General features: G+C 47.3%; 1 protein-coding gene across 3 annotated transcripts; it reads right to left on the bottom strand.

Annotated features, from left to right (window-relative positions):
- Positions 1-2,390: 2,390 nt before the first annotated feature.
- On the bottom strand, positions 2,391-17,356 carry rusc1 (RUN and SH3 domain containing 1). 3 transcript variants are annotated; one of them, XM_030102419.1, is made up of 13 exons: positions 17,244-17,356; positions 12,489-15,853; positions 8,201-9,061; positions 7,025-7,147; positions 6,840-6,916; positions 6,605-6,619; positions 6,166-6,340; positions 5,740-5,845; positions 5,574-5,620; positions 4,986-5,491; positions 4,663-4,907; positions 4,372-4,542; positions 2,391-3,598 (listed from the first exon to the last, which is right to left on the bottom strand). In XM_030102419.1, exons 2-13 carry the CDS (start codon positions 15,724-15,726, stop codon positions 3,433-3,435), a joined length of 5,730 nt encoding a protein of 1,909 aa, XP_029958279.1. In that variant the 5' UTR covers positions 15,727-15,853; positions 17,244-17,356; the 3' UTR covers positions 2,391-3,432. The 3 variants fall into 3 exon arrangements, with proteins under 3 accessions (XP_029958279.1, XP_029958280.1, XP_029958281.1); XM_030102420.1 differs by lacking the exon at positions 6,605-6,619; XM_030102421.1 differs by lacking the exon at positions 8,201-9,061.
- Positions 17,357-17,364: the final 8 nt, after the last annotated feature.

The following is a 17,364-nucleotide window of genomic DNA, read 5'->3' as shown; positions in this document are numbered from 1 at the left end:
AAACATTTTATGTCTACTAATACTAAACCCAGCAAACTGCCAGTGTATCAGCTGCACTTTCTTTCCAGTGTGTGTGTGTGTGTGTGTGTGTGTGTGTAGTGTGGTGTTTTCTGAACAAAGTGCTGCAGTGATGTTAATCAGCTCGAGCTAACAGTGCTATCTAGTGGTGTTAGATTGTATATCTCACAACTGTGTTGTCCTCCATAATGACCCACAATGGAGGACGCAATAGAGAGAACACGGTTACAAGATGGGGGAGGGCTGCCGCTTCCTCCGGGGCGCGTTTCTCCTCGTTCTGCCCTTCAGACCATCCGATTGCATCCTTTTTGCTCTGTGCAAATAGGTGATAGAAAAATGTTATGGGCCTGAAAATAATGAGCTGAATGGTTAGATATGAGAAAGTGTCTCTGGGTAGTTTTACCACCTGCCTGCACTTTGGCAAACGGTGGAGTCTCCTGTCATGTTTCAAGATGGTAATAGATAAAGGAAATGTGATTTATATCAAGTAGGTTTTCTCATACATTTTTTTTTCTATTATAATTTGAAATAATTTGTCAAATACTGTCACAATGTCATTTGAAATAGTTTTGTGATGTACTGGTTTAGCCATCACATTCAGCCTGTTAAGTCTTCCAATACAAGTTCTCACCACAAGATGGCGCATCGGAAGTAGCGCCAGAAAAAATAGGAACGGCTGAAGCTTCAACTGCATAGTGGTGTAGTCTATTTGATAACCACACCCCGACTTGTCCCAGACCGAACCACTGCACCCCCCCCCCCCAGTTACAGTCCAAACTCCTAAAACCTAACTGAAGGGCACACTGGTGCTGAAGCGACTCGACGTCACCACCTAGTGGACAACAGAGGCGTGACTTAAATGTAGCACAGCTCCCCTTTAACATCAGAAGTCTTGACTGTGTTCTCTTGGGGAAAAATGCAACTGAAACAGCTGAAAAGGGTTTGATTTATACATATAATTTTATTTTGGTGTATTTACAAACAAGCACATGCAGGAGGTGGACAGTGACTGACACTAGAGGAGCACTCAACTATTCGCAACAGAGGGGACACAGGGATGTCTACAGGCTACATGACACCAGGGGGGTGGGGGTGGGGGGGGGGGGGGGGGGGGGGGTGGGAAGAGAGGCAGATACAGAAGTCATTGTTACACTCACACGTACACAAAGTGAGCCTGCAGGATGTGCCGACACACAAAGTGCTCGCAATCATCTCTGCTTTCACCGCCACGCTCGCTCGCACACACAGAACCCAGATAGATAGAGAGACACCAGATGGGGTCAGATAGAGAGCCGTTCTTTTCAGAAGCCTCCAGATCAATAAATAGCACATCAAATAAATTAACTGCTTTCAAATGAATGCATTTTATAATCTCATCTGAAAAAAAAAAAAAAAAGAAACGCAAAAACAATTGAATGCATTGATCGACATTTCTCCATATCTAGATGTCTAGATTTCCGTGTAAACACCAAGATAATATTCATTTGATGACATTGTTTTTTTTTTAATTGTGATCATTACTTACAAGTTATGAGGACTGGTTTGACTCAGTGCTACTGGACTGTTGCCGTAGTGCCAGTAATCTCATGCTACATGGCATGAACACAACAACACGAGGAAACTTCGAGGAGCTGAGCTTTCCCTGATTTACTGGCAGCAATAAAACTTTCCTGCTGAATTTAATAGAGGTCCTTTAGTGTCAGTCTATTTCAGATCGCACTCTTTGATATCAACAGTTTCACAATTCACACCGCCGCCTTTTGCTTCCCACGTTCGCTTTGCATGATAGCGTTAGCTTCAAGTCGTGACGTAAAAAAATAAATAAATAAAATAAGAAAAATCAATTGCACATTTAACCATATGCATAGTCATCAATACATATCGAGAGAGTAACTGATAAATATATGACACAGAGCAACGTATTTCATATGAGCAAACATCAGAACAGAGTTTTCACGTCCACCGTCACCACTAATATTAAATATGATCAGCAAACATGGCAGGAAGGGTCGGGATAAATACAGGAGCTGAGGCGGGAGGTGGAGGCCAGCCACCCGACCTGCAGACCGTACAGCAGCTGGCATGGAGGACGTTTCATCAGCGATGCTTCTCACTGCAGTCACTTTAAGTTCAGATAGAGTCGAACAAGGGCTCAGCGTAGCTCAGAGAAGTTTTACTTCAATCCAAGGAGGCTTTGTTTTTTCCTTTTGTTCTTTCCGGGGGTGGATGGGTGTCGGGGTGGAGATATTAGCTACAGATTGCTGTTGTCTGATAATATTTTTTTTTTTTTTATATATATAACTGGCAGGGATTTATAGAGATGCTTCCCGGCATTCATTCAAAGCATTCATGGCACAATACAATGCATACAGTTTTTAAGGTATGAGCTAAATCTAAGAACAGTATGAGTATGGCGTCAAGACAATGGCAATACATGAAGCACACAAGAGGGAAGATACTGGATTTGATACTTAAAATAAACATATATTCATTTTCTTTCCCATGTACGACAACCACTTAATGTGTCTTGTAAGTTGCAAATGTGAAGATGCTGCCGGCTTTCTCTTGCTCATCTATCTTTCTATCTATCTTGGTAATATCAATCTCAATTTATATACCTATATTATATATATTTTTATGTATATTTATACAGTCGAATATAGGAGCAGAAACACGCATGAACCAGGAGAGCGAGATGAGAGGTCAATAATGGTGAAAAGGTCAAGGAACACAGATCTACACGGCTACAATTCACTACATTACTACGCAGTATGCAACAGGAGCTATGGCCCAGTACTCCAACGTGACTTCTCTGCTCGACAAACCTGCAGGCCACAGCTCTCCGGAAGGTGGCGAGAAGAGACGCTGACGCGGCTACAAGCAAGGCTGTCGGCTGTCGCCGCCTCCGAACAGGCGGCCGCAGATCGGAAAGCACCCGGGGGCCGATTGTACATTATTTCCCCTGCGATCGCTTTCAGATCCGTCGCTCACAAGGACAGCAGAGAAATGAGAAAGAGACGTTTAAAGGGATACTTCAGTCAAAGATCAAAGGTCTTCTGGGTGTGAAACGGTCTGCGTTTGGGTTGAGTCATTTTTCACACCATCTGCTGGATCCCTGCTGCGAGACTCCCGCAGGTCCGATGCTACCAAACTGGATGGATTGTAATGGGGAGAAAAATTCCCATATGTTCATCATTTGAGAAAAGGCTGCAGACTGATCCTCATGCATGAGAAGCAACAACAGATGGTGCTATGCACTCAACGCAAACTGCGACCAAGTTGGTTTGAAATATCCCTTTCAGAGTAGTGCAGCCTCACCATCACCTCTCAATACTCACCTAAAATATAGATATTTTGTACTTTATTTATTTATTTTTTTTGTATTGATTTAGTGCAGCAGTAACGATGCCAGAGTCACATGATGAGGGAGGTGTAGCCGATCGGTACCAGCCCCTCCTTGTCTCCCTGACGGCAGCGAATCCAGTCTTGATCGACGCCTCCCAACACCACCAGTTCCTCCCCTTTGCAGAAGCTGAGCTCTGAGCCGGTCCCGTGGTGGTCACACAGCGTTCGGACTGACCTGAGACACAGGACACTTTCTCAGCGGCGGTCATCAGCATGAACACACACCGGGGAAAAAAAAAACAGTCACCGTCTGATATGGGACTGGATGACTCACAATCAGAATCACTCCAGATCAGACCAGTGAGTCACTAAATACAAATATTTAGATATTGATAGCAGGAGCAGGTCTGCTGCTAAATCTACTGGAGCTTTTTGAATGAGAATGAAGTTATGAGTTTACCGGTCCAGGGTTGTACCCCGCCTTTGCGCCAGCCCCACCCCGCCCTTGATTCTGAACTAGATAAAACCGCAGAGAAGATGGATGGATGACTTGATACCTCTAAGAGTAATTTTAAATGCTCCAATCTTATGCAACACATGCACAATTTTCCCTTTGAAGCTTAATCCAATATGAAAACATTCGTAGGAGGCCGTCGTTTCAAAATAGAAATACACGTGGGAAAAAAATCCGAGCCTCCAGCACTTACAGAAGAAAAGCAAAATGTTGTAAACGATCATCAAAGGACACGGTAAATAGCTGCCTCTGGACTTTATAATTAGGTACATACTGAATCCTGGAGGAATTACTCAACGTGAGATAAAGCTTTTGACCCACTTTGGACATCTCGTCCTGTTGAATTTATGTTTTTCTTTTCTGATTTAATGAAGCTTCAAACCACTTCATACTTGTATTTTCACATTAAAAAAATGAGTGGATTTTGAGATTAACAGAAATATTTCAACCTATAAACTTTCAGAAGCATCTCCTTCATCCTATCCCTGCGGTACCTGAGTGGTCTGGGCTTGTCATTCATCTCCAGCGTTTCAGCCTCTTCCTTCTCTGGCTCCGGCTCACTCTCTCCCTGGGGTTCGAGAACCCTTCTTAGTATTGGGGTGGAGTTACTGCTCACCATCCGGGTCAGCGCAGTGACACCAGGAGCCAACCACTGTGACGGACGCCTGGGGAACGACAGAGGAAATCAACAGACAGCAAGCATGGAGAACAGTCAACCGCTCTAACTGACTTCCACCTTGTTGTAAACCAGGACTGGCTCCAGCCATGGATATTTATTTGCTAACCTTGTAGGCGGCGTGTAACTCGTAGGGCTGCTGGGACTTTTAGAGGCTCCAAACAGTCGACCCAGACCCCAAGGAACCTGAGCGGCGCTGCTGACCGGAGTGTAGTCGCTTCCTGCCTCGGCCTGGAGGTCGGGCAGATCCGTCTTCACGTCGTCTGTCTTCGCTGCAGCCAGGCTCAGCTCTGCCAGGTTCTGGCTCAGTCGGCCGCCCCAGCGCATCACGGCCCCCCACCCCTGCTGTATCGCCTATGATAACAGAGGTTTGGGTCAGTTGTAGAGGATCACATGATCAGAGCTGATGGCAAACGGTGAAGAGTTCCCTACCTGTCCGGCCTGCTGAGCGAAGCTGTCCTCCTCGATGTTCGGAGGAAGCAACCCGACCATTTCCTTTTCCTGCACCCACAACAGCTGAGGGCTGGTCTGCTCAAAGACGACTGGAGCCTTGAGGGGTTCAGCATCAGTGTTGGGTGACACCCCTGATGCTTCATTCTTTGGATTAGTTGAGGGTGATGGTTTCACATCGTTAGCTGCCTGATTTCCTGGACTTCCAAAGTTTACTTCGGCGAGGCTTTCGATGTGCCTGCCGCCCGTGACTTTGGCCTGGGGTGCACCGGCCGACAGCGGGAGCCCCGCCTCCTGAAGAGGCGGGCTGGGGATCTCCGGCCTGTGACTCTCGGGCTCTAAATGATGATGCTGAAAGAGCAGGTCGAGGTTGAAGGTGAGCAGGCTGAGCGGCTGCAGCACGAGCAGCAGCTCCTCGTACAGAGGCTGGCAGGCCGTCAGCGAAAGACGCATGAAAGAGGTGGGGTGGTAATAGGTCTCCAGCACATCTGAGGCAGATAGAAATCGGCATTAGCGCACTGACTCGCAGACTAATAACCACGGCACAAGCTGGGAGTGAAAGACACATACCGCCGCACGACTGCAGGTGAGACAGCCAGGAATCAAGAAGTTTTGTGCTTCAGGGAAAAAACACAGAAAAGACAAGTCATGGGGATGTTACAAGGAAATCGTGAGGCTGTATATTTATTTGATGCATTTTGCTGGAGATCATGGATTGATATGAGTCGACACTTACTTCAGTAGGCCGAGGAGGAAAGCATTGAACCTGTGCTTGCTTTGTCTGAGCTGTGGCAGCTCCCCAACTCGAACTTGTAAGGTGAACAGGGCTTGGCTTTTTGGACCTTAGAAATTGGTCAGGAGGTAGAAGACCCAAGAAATAAAAGAGAAAAGAGAGGCGATTAATGGAGAAGCTAATAGAGGTGTGGGAAAACACCGGCTGTGGATTTTGGCACCTAAAGGCCAATCAATATCTGCATCCTGTTGTTCTCTTTATTCAGCTTTTCAGACTATAAATCTTACACGTATTGGCTTATGCGCAGGAAAATTAGAGCCCGATGAAGTGCAGGATGTTATCAGTATTAACCAGAAGAAGAAGGAAAAAAAAAATGCCCACAGAAACAACAACTCTAGAGATCCAAGCCCACAGTGCTCAGTAGGATACCTGGCTTTGTCGAAGCCTGGACCAGACCCCAAGCCGAGTTTGGCCTCCTGCCTGCAATCAGGTCACTCTGGTGGGGTTTCATGCCATCGGTCAGCAAACTGTGCAGGGCGGGGCAGAGGCACTGCAGCACCAAACGGCCCAGAGAAGGATTTATAGTGCTGTCTCCTGATAAGGCCTGAGGAGAGGACAGGAGCGCGGAGGGGAGGAAAATCGGATCGGATGAGGAGGAAGATATGCAGTGATTCGGAGAGACAGAGGATGAGATCAGAAAGGATGACTCAAGATAGAAGGAGGAAAGGAAATTGGGACACGTGGATGTGAGGGAGGGGGGATGGTAAAAACATGATGTGATGTGATATCATTTGGAAAGGGGAATGTAGTTAGTTTATAAGCAAACTCCTATTGCTAAGAGATCGAGCTATGCAAAGCATTCTAGCACCTTATGGGAGGCAAACTAAATATGTAGCGTTGAAACAAGAATGGATGGGGCAATGTCAAAAATAAACAAAAATTAGATCAACAATGCATTCAAATACACGTAAATTGCCTATACTTTCACAGTAATGTGCAAAAGCTTTAGGCTTGTGTGATTTGTTACCAAAACAAGCTCAACTTTTGCACAGTCCTGTATCTGATCACGTGTTGTTAAGATATTGTTTTTAGCAGCGACTCACCTTCTGTACTACAGTCCGAGAGGCGCTGAACTGGGCCAAGATGGCTTCCACGGCCACGCTGACCGCACTGACCAGAGCTGGTGGGGGGGGAGGGACACATATTGAAATAGAGGAGGACAAAGCAACAACAGGACAGAGGAACATGCTCAAAGAATTAAACACAAACACAAAAGAAGTATTCACACCTTTCTTTTCCAGCAGGCACAGAGAGGACAGGCCGGGGCCTCTCAAAGGATGCTTCACATCCTCGCCCATCCAGCGTGCCTCTGTCTTCTGCACAGAGCCAGCGAACGAGACACTGCGAACAGCTGACAGCAAGAGAACAATCACTGACTGAAAAACGCACGTTCAAAAGACTCAAGAAGCTATCGGCAACAGAAACATCATTAGTGTCATTAGTGAGAGTATTTAAACAGTGGAAGAGCAGAATAAAGCAGATGGAAGCAGATGGTGCTACTGACAACATACAGAGTGTGACCACATCCCGCAGGTCTGTGGCGAGCTTTGAACATCTGGAACTGCGGAGACGACTTCTGTGTCGAGGCTATAACAGGATCCCATGCATAACCTCAACAAATACATTCCATATAAATACTCACACACATTGTTTATATAAGTGTAAGTGTACAGAGGAGGAGCTGCGGGGATGGGAGCAAACAAATATGATTGTACACATGTGCAAAGGGCAGGTGCTGTGCACAGTCTGGGGTTTATATAAAGGGATTTATATAAACTGGTGAGGGAAATGCAAACTTGGGTTCATGTACATGGTCCTGTATTCACTCATTTGAGAAAACCTGACACGCCTGCACAGCTACAACATGATCAGTGACAGGATTTTTTTTAAATTTACATTGGAGCATCATCAAGCAGCAGCTTTTTGCTGTGCTTTACATGAAATGCATGTTTATCTCAACACAACATGCATGAGCAGAAAAGAACGACAACGTGGAGGCAGACCTGACAAGACTGACACGAAGAAAGACAGACAGAAGACAGAGAGAGGGAAGAGAGCGACTCTGGACGCCCTGTGACAGGAGCAGCTGGAGCCCTTCTGAAGGGCCTTTGCAGATTTGAAAGAAGGTTGTAGATATAGAGTATCAGATGACCAGGAGCAGGGGGGGCGGGAGAAGCTGCCGAATACATCAAACAGCAGCAGTTACCTAAAGTCTTTCAAATCTGTAAAGCCCAGTGGTCGGGAAAAAGTGACAGAAGGGTGAAGGCCACTGTATCCAGAGCAGAGAACAGAGACAGAGAGGAAACCAGACAGACATGCAAGCGAGATGTCACACGAAGAGAGAGTGTAAGATGTAGGCAGAGAGAGAGAGAGAGAGAGAGAGAGAGAGAGAGAGAAATCTTACTCGCCACGCGTGACTGCAGAGGAGCCTGGTAGAGTTTTGGGGGAAGGGGGGGCGCCCTGGGTGGTATAGGAGGGTACAGGTTTGGATAGTAGAGGGGAGCAGCGAGGGCAGGCAAGGTGTGCGAGCGGGGAAACAGCGGGGAGCTGAGAGAGGAGCCGCTCAGGGCGCCCAGAGGGGGCGCCCCGGAGCGCTGGGGAGGGGACAGGGCTCCGATAGGGCTGAGGCGAGGAGGGGCGCCCTTGTGGAGAGGGCAGTTCTTGGGGTGGTACAGGTAGCAGGTGGGGAGGGGGGGGAGCTCTTTGGACGTCCGGGCGTTGTTGCTGTTGTGTTCTGCGTGGGCGTGCGCGCGCCTCCCCGAATAGAGCGAGTCCATAGCACCGGCGCCGTTTGAAAACGTCATCATGACATCGATGTTTTTGTACGGCGTCATGCAACCCGGCGTCTCAGCGGTGCCGCTGACAGGTGTGTGAGACTCAGTCTGCAGCTCCGATTCACTGCCGTAAAGCGAGTCGAAATTGCAGATTGAGTCGGACACAAAGTCCCTTTCCTTGTTTCTGGAACCGTTGATATGTTCATACGCCGGGTGTGTGTTTTCATTAATGACATCTCCATAGTCAAGCGGAAAGTCTGCAGCAAAGTCAGTCAGGGATTCATAGTTAGACTCCGGGCTGGAGTCGTCTCTGGGAGCAGGGGGCCACGGTGGGCTCTGGTGTTGGTCTGGGGACTCCTGGCCTACGTGGCTGCGGGGTCGGGGATCTGCGAGGGGCTGGTGGTTACAGAAGCCTGGGCGAAAGCGAGGGAGGGCAGTGTGGAGGAAGTAGGGTTGGGAGGATTGGGTAAGGGAGAGTGGGGGTGAGGAAACTGTTTTATTTTTCAAGGGGGAAGCAAAGGCCAAAAATCGCAGGGTGCGGGGATCAGCATGGAGAAGGCAGACGCATTAGCAAGGTGATATAAGGGAGCAAAGCGAAGGCATGGACAAACAATACGAACAACCAAATGGGATGGATGGGTGAGAAAAAACAGGAATAATCAAAATAAGAAAAAAGAAGCAAAGAAATGGGAAGGAGAGAGAGAGATGTAGAAAATGTTATTAGTGTCTGTTGAGAGAAAAATGTACATTCCTGAGTGTCTTCCAGCAAAAAGACAACAATCGTAACACTGTGCAGTACTGCAGTATTTAAACAAGTCGAACGGCTGACAGACAGTGCATGGGAGTCGATGGAGCGGATTTATGAAGAGCAGTAAAAACACAAGTCTTTCATTGAGCAGGGGTCTGACACAACAGGAAGTGATCAAGCAGCTGTAGAAGAGTAATTGCAGAGCGATCTCACAGCTGCACAGTGGAAATACTCCATCTGTCAGCCATTCACTTCTTCATCATAATTAAAGTGCCACAGACAATTCTCAAAGATTTATTAAGTTCCCGAGTAGGTTAAAGAGTCAGGTTTTCAGTGTGACCGCCTGGCTTCACTTTCTGCTGGTATTCTATAAAGGAAACACAATTAGAGCGAAACCTCGTGCTTTGTGCTTTACTGCAGTGCCACCATCACCTCTGGATCACCTTCTCCAATCACTCTCTCCCTCTCTTTCTCTTTCTCCCCTTCTCTCTCCTTCCCCATTGTCCCTCCCCACCAGTACAGTAAACAGTGTAGTGCTGAGTCAGCCGACAGATCGCAGAGATCTGTCTGTTTCTGCTCAATCACTGCAACTTCCTCTGTGGAGGTCCACACAGTGGAATCCCCAGTGTCATCACCCTCTGTCACCTGTCACACACTGTCGGTCTAAATGCTACAAAGGGAGCTAGAAAGACACCATACCTTGGACAGACTTGAGCTTGCTTTGAACTGTAACTAACACATGATACTTCCTATTTTTCTGACAGTGGATGTCTGCAATTGGTCCCTGTGCTGAGATCCACCCCTACAGCTCTTAAAGGTGTACACTCCTACATCTGGACTGTTACAGCGTCTGAGAGAAATATTTATGTGACAAATGTTCACTTCACTTACGTGGAATCAAAAAAGTACTGAATGTTCTTATCTTGTACTCATTAAGTACACGTCTCATAAACTTCCCAAACAACCGTTTACTTTGAGACCACATAATCTAGTATATATAACTGTATTTACTTGGATAAACCATCTATATTCAAGTGTATCTACATTTTGTGAAGACATGTAGATATGAGGTAGTTTACAATAAACTTACTATCTACAAAAATGAAGACCAACATTTTTGAATATCAGAGCAAACTGTGGGCATACACAGTTTGTGTCTAATGAACCTAAAAGAAGGCAAGTAGATTGCATGGTGTAAATTGCAGAGGTGGGAGTTTGAAGCCTGATCAAGTCATCTTCATGCCATGTCTTTGCTCTGACCATGTATGACACCAGGTGAATCTAATCAACCCTGCTCCTCAGCTTGTCTGTGGTACATGGTGAGGGCAAAAACATGGCATGGAGATGACTTGATCAGGCTTCAATCTCCCACCTCTGGTAAATTGTATATAAGAATGAGCGAAATTGCAGGCTTAAAATAATTAATCATTACAATAACTTATAAACTATTTAATTACAGTACTAGTATTTGTAATTCTTTAATTGCAAGGGCAGGACTACAGAATAGTAGGAGGAAAAAGGGCTCTGGGAGGTTCCTATATAAATAAAACAGCATTATAAAAGAGAAATATGACAGAAATATGTTTCTTTTCATTAACGCAAAGATTTCAGCTGTATATTTTAACCATGGCCGAAGTAATTGATCCACAATCAATGTTTTCCAGTTTTCTCATGGGTCAGTATTTCTTCCTGTCACAGACGACACCTTAAAAATTAGTCTTGTGTTCAACTTTTCTACATTGTTTTGTCTCTTTGAAATTTGTTTTGTAACCTAATAGAAACTGATTGGAAAATGAAAGGAATAATTAAAAAAAACAGGTATTTGTGTCCAAATGTTAAAACAGAAAGTGAATACCTTAAAAAATCTCTCTAGCAGATTCAACAAAATAGTATTTTTCTTTTGCTAAGGACCTCTCGAAGAAGTAATAATGCCAAATGTGTTTGGCAGCAATTTAAACAATCACCCTAATGCAGCTGGACCCTGACGGGCTGAAGCGTAGTTTCTATGAGGTATACTGCAGCACAGCATGAGGTAAGTAACTTGATCTGAGCTATCTGTGCCGCTCCAGCGAGCAGAGTGGGTGGGGAGGAGACAAGACAGACAGCAAGTAAAGAGCATATAAACATCCCAAGCTGATGATAGGATCCGAATTTAAGACCACCAAACGTTAAGGGAGAGAGGAAGAGGAAAAGACTTCAAGATGCCCAGACAGGAGGGAATCAGAAAACAATGAAGCACAGAACTGAGTTGATGGAGGAGAGGAAGAGGAGAGCTCAGCGGGCTCTCCCATTACCCTCCTCTCCTCAGTCTGAAGATGAATAATTCAATAAGGCCATGGTGATGCCATAGTCTGATGACCAGTACAGGAAATACTGGCTGGAGCGTTTCCAGCCTCCCTTTTCTCCTCAAGTTACCTCCACTACTCTCACTTTCATTACCCATCCATCTCTTGAAGCTACTCATGCTCTATCTCCTGCTTCCCTCCCTGTTTATTCCTCAGTATCATTTATCTGCCATGTCAGTCACGCATCGTCTCTCTGTGTGACTCATGCTCACCCTCTATCTCGCTGCTCTTCTTCCATATACCTCTTCTATAAAGAAGCCTACATTTTCATTTCCTTGGTTTTCCTTTCGTTCCGATCGAGCTGCTCAGTGATGTTATTTGTGCTTCACTCAAATGAGCAAACTGACTGCCAGTCTGTCTTCTACCCATCTGTTCCTCTCTGTCATCTGCCCATCCCAGGTTTCTTCTGGTCGCCCGATTCACATTTACATGCTAAGCACGCACACTGTGTTTTTATGGTTCCCCAGGACATTGTGTTGACTAACATTCTATTCCTGCACATTCCCAAAGATGTAGACTCTGCTCAGTCACAACTACCAATTATCTAAATCCACACTCTGACCAAAGCGATAAACTTAGCATAACCCTTGTCTAACCTTAAAACCTATCTTCACATAAAAAAAAAAAAAAAAGATTGATTTTCCTTGTGGAACTTTATGTTTTTCCCATTCAAGGGAGACAAAACCCCATAATGTAAGTGTGTGAACAGATTTTGGTCTTCACAACAATAATAAGCACAGTACAGATAAACACACACACCTCTACTAAACATGACCGAATTTAATTTAGACTTCTATTAAACTTGAAGCACTTTTAAAAACTCACCTGCAGTTCTCGACTCAAATGTTCTTCCTCCATCAGCACGCCCTCTCTCCTCCACCTCCTCCTTTTCTTCCTCCTCCCTTTCCTTCTTCTCTTCCCTCCTAAGTTCCTCACCCTCCCACTCTCTCCCCATGGTCCACAAGCTGCTGTCGCTAATGGAGGAGCCGATCTTCTGCGACGGGCACAGCTCCAGTAGTCCACCCTCCTTGTCGGCCCTCTGGAGCATTTCCTTCAGGGCGGCCATGGAGGTCAGGGCGGGCGGCGGCTGCATGAACAGGGCCTGAGCCTGAGAGGTGTACTCCCACTGATTGCCGTCACTGCCCGCCTTCTCTCGTCTCCACTTTAAGTTGTACAGTATATCTGGATCTGGAGTGATCACCGTCGGATCGGGCTCGGGGGCAGTGATCACTTTTGTTGGGGGGGAGGCGCTCTTGTTGCGGAAACGGAGCTCTTTAAAGGTCGTGACCTTCGGAGCTGAACCTGGGGTCGAACCTGAGGTGCTCAGCTTCTTTGGGCCGTCCACGTGGGCTTTTCTCTTTTCTTGATGCGGAGGCCGTGGTGGGTCGTCGCATTCCGGCGTGAAAGCTATGAGCCAGTCGAACCGTTCAGGCTGTTCAGAGTTGGCAGGAAGAGTGCTGACTTTAGGCGCTGGGACAGCAGGGGGAATCGGGGGTAAGGGGCGTGGAGGAGGCGGAGGGGGAGGCGAATCGGGTAACTCCGAGGGGTACCGAAATGTCTCAAAACTCATATTCTTTGCGTCAGTTTCATGTGTAGTGCTGAAATTGGTGCTGTAGTAATGGTCAGACATCACGCCGACGTTCCTCCTCCTCCTTCTTGCCATCTCAGTAAAGGTAGTCCTTTGTGTTTCTTTGAGCTCCTGCTTCTTTTTGTCTTCTTCAACTATTTCTGCAGTTTGATCTCCTTCCAACTCTCTCCATCTATTTCTGGTCATCAACATTTCATCGTGTTTGCTTTCCTCATCCCCTTCCTGAAGTCTGAATCCTTGTGACTCCACACATCTTGATGTGACTGATTCACTTCCTTCGTCCTCCAACCCCCCGACACAAACGCCTAACTCTGGGCTGAGTTTGAGGAGCTCGGCTTGGGTCAATCCAGCGAGCATCAGGAGCTTCCTTATTTCTACATCCAGCGCATGGAAGGAGGGAGGAGGAGGCAGGGCAGGCGGAGGCGGTATGGCGGGTGGGGAGGAGGAGGAAACAGAGATCACAGGTGGAGGAGGCAAAGGCGGGGGGCGTGTGGTGGGTGGTGGCAGGGAGAGGGGGGTCTTTTCCTGCTCGGCTTGAAGAGCAGCAAGGCGTTGTGCTTCTTTCCGGGCAAGATGCCGCTTTCTTGGAGGAGGAATAGGAGGAGTTGGGGTTGGAATAGACGGGGGAGGAGGGGATGGGGTCGTGTAGAGGGTGAGGTAAGGGACTGGCTTAGAGGCGGGGAGAGGAGGGATCGATGGTGGAGATGGGGGTAAGGGTTTTTCACACCGAAATGTGGTGAATGTGGGAGATGTGGAGTTGGGGGAGAAAGTCAGCATCGTCGGAGAGGTGCTGACGGCCATGGAAGTGGTCTCTCTGCTGATGTTTATGTAGGTATGCAGGTCTGAACTCACACTGGCATGACGTGCGGGGGGTTTGGGGGGTCTGGGTGGCGGCTCAATGGGAGAGGGGGTGAGAGAATTTGGAACGAGGGCATCATCACAGTCCGAAGGAGCGGTTAGATCAACTCCGGCGTCTGAAAACTCCTGGGAATCTGCCATCGTTCCGCCGCCGCTTTTATACAACTTCCAGGTGAAGTCAATGTTTCCCATTTCATCCATCACATCTGAGAGGTCCTGCTCCTCCAGATCTCCAAGATCATAACCTTTCTCATGCAGTCTCGCCACGTAGGCAAGTTTTACTTCCCTGTTAACTTTTTCCAAACGATCAAGGTGGTCTAAGCGATCCCGCAAAACATCCCAGTGCTGTTCCCCCTCAAGATCCCAACGAGCCACTTGGATAACCTGGCTGAAGCGCTCCATTTTGCCAAACTCCCCAACTGACTCCAGAAAGTCGAGCAAGCCTAACTTTGTGACTTCAGAGTCTCCTTTGACTCCTAAGTAGTCAGGAGAAGGGGTGTCCAGGGCAGATGGGTAGCCCTCGTCTGGGGAGCAAGGGGAGCCTGGGGAATGTGACGTTAAAGTGAAAGGGTTTCGAGAAATAGGAAGGGATGGAGGTGAACGAGTAGGAGGATGGCAATCAGGAACTGGCAAATGAGAGTGGTCTTTGGGGGAGAGAGCAACAAAAAGATTGTCTTGGTCCTGGGAGGAGCAGATGGAAGAAGATTGATCCGCACAGTCAGACTCCAGATCAGAGCAGGAGCTGATGGAAGTGGAGGATGAGGAGGTAGAGGAGGAGAGGGACAGCTCCAGGAGGGAGGGGGGGCAGTCGCAGCATGAAGGGACCAGGGTGTCATCATCCTCATCATCATCATCCTCATCATTGTCTCCGTCCTCTTCATCATCGTCAATATCGATATCTCCGCTGCTCTCCTCGTCGTCATCTTCTTCCTCTGCCTTTACATTTTTCTTGTTGTCTAGGTTTGCAGTTTCATCTGCCTTTTTCTTTTCATTCTCCTGATTGGCAGGAGGGCAGGCCGAGGGCTCCTGCTGATCCTCTGCTTTTGACAGAAGCTGGTCCTTGGCCACTGTCCCATCCTGCCTCTGGGCCACTGGGCCTGGAGGGGGCGGGAGCTGCATTTGCTGCCTGAGAGAGACGGTATTGTTGTTGTTGTGGTTATGGTTGAACATACTGTTGTTGTCCTGGGGCGAGCGGCCGTCGCAGCACAGGCAGGGGAGGCTCGGTTCGTTGCAGTTCGGGTCAAGAGGGAGAACTGAGGGGAGCTGAGGAGGAGGCGGAGCGGCGGCAGGGGCGATTCGATTTGCCGCAGAAGCACGGGCGCTCTTCGGCTTGGGCTTACTCAACTTGGAGATCATGGGAGCCTGTTTCTGCGCGCTCAGCCTGGACTGGCTGACAGGGGCTCGAGGCTGGATGCCCAACCTGGTCCTGGTGGGAGCAGCGGGACCCTTAGTGGCGGCCCGCCGTGGCGAAGGGGTGGTGATCGTGTTCATGTTTTTATCCTCCTTCTGAGAACCGAGGCCATGAGACTTTGGTCCAGCTACAGCACTGTTGGCGCGCCTGTTGACGTCAAAGCGCCGTGTCTTTGGGGGCTGAGAGGAGCAGCTTGAGGACTGCATTGTAGAACTGTGACTTTTTAGGATACAGTGATATTTCTGTTGCTATAGAAACGAGTGGTGTAAAGGCTGGACAGATCCAAACTATGACGCACCGTGACAGTCACATTCTGGCTTGACTCCCAAGATCCTGTAACATCAAAGAAGACACACAGAATAATAGCTGTGAGCACACTATGTTTTCATACGAGGCCCAGCCTTTGAAGTTCACTCATCATCATTAAAAAGTGATCGGGTTTTTAAAATTGTATGTTTCGCACGATTTCAAACTTTCTTCAAGCACATCGTCAAGCATCAGTACTCAAGTAATTACAGGGAAACTAGAGGAATCATTTCAAGCTTTGTCTAACCGAATTGATATTGATACGAGCAGAAAAATAAGATGCAGATTGATTTTTTTTTTTTTTGTTGTTGTTGCAGCATTTAAAAAACAGCCAATTACAATGCCGTATCGCAGGTCTGTCTGCTTCTCTTTCAAGCGATAGTTTGAATAAAAAGATAACATCTAAATTAGGATACGGGGCCTCTGCAAGGTACCTGCTCTCCATGCAAATTCAAACACCCACACACACACACACACACACACACACACACACATGAATTGACACCCCATGATAATAATTGTCAGCTAATCTGAAACCTAATAACTGTCACTTATCATCTCCATCTAATATGCACAGCTTCCCCGAGCCTGGCATTCATGAGTTTACAGTAGTCAAGCTGCCTCCATCTGTGCCAGGCCGTCTTCGGCTGGATTCAAAAGAAACGACGATTCCAAAGAAAAGCATACCTGAGGGATGACTGAATATAAAGCACATTTAACTGGAGCGTGCAATAATCAGCCATCAGAATAACACAGTCTGTTTTTTTTTTTTTTTTTTTTTTTTTCTAAAAGCCCATCTACCGAGGGCTATTGCTCATATATTCCAGCACAGTGCCCTTCACATCACTGAGGAATGGAAATCTCTCCAGCAGCCTGTTTACAGGGGGGGATTTCATGGGAATGAAGCCAACAAAGCCTGGAAATAAAAACCAAACGGCGTCTGGTCGTCAGGTGTAACTGCACTGTCCTGCACAGTATTTAACCCTGCATCTATTGATCCCAGCCAGCGGCGGAGACGGGGCTGGATGGGTGGAGGAGGGGGTGGAGGAGGAGGAGGAGAGGGAGGAGGGGGGGGGGGGTCCTCCAACCGCATCGCTCTGGTATACAGCAGGCCCATACGCCCCTATTATAACTCCAAATTCATTACATAATATCCACATCTCCAGCAAAGCCAATATCCGTGATATCCGCGTCTCTACAGCAGACTGTCCGGATAAATATCTCTGAACGCAGCCGGAAGAAATGCATCTTATTTCAATCCTGCGCATCCCCCCTTGTGGAAACCGGAGGATTCACACAAAATAATAATAATAATCATTTAAAAAAAATACGACCGACTCTCTAAAACAGAACGGTTCAGAATGATCGAGCTGATATATAAATAAATTAAAAAAAAAAAACCCCAGAGAGGACTCACGATCAGATTGAGGTAAAGATGGATGAAGGTCTCCATCTCGTCGGGCTCCACAGTCCGTCTGTGAATGTGAATCTCGACGGTAACAGCCTCAGCATCTGTCTTCTCGCGAGCATCCAGGAAG

Source organism: Salarias fasciatus, chromosome 11 (genome assembly GCF_902148845.1).
Source record: "Salarias fasciatus chromosome 11, fSalaFa1.1, whole genome shotgun sequence".
Taxonomy (NCBI): Eukaryota; Metazoa; Chordata; class Actinopteri; order Blenniiformes; family Blenniidae; genus Salarias; species Salarias fasciatus.
The sequence above is the reverse complement of the archived record's forward strand: the minus strand, read 5'-3'. Positions and strand labels throughout refer to the sequence as shown.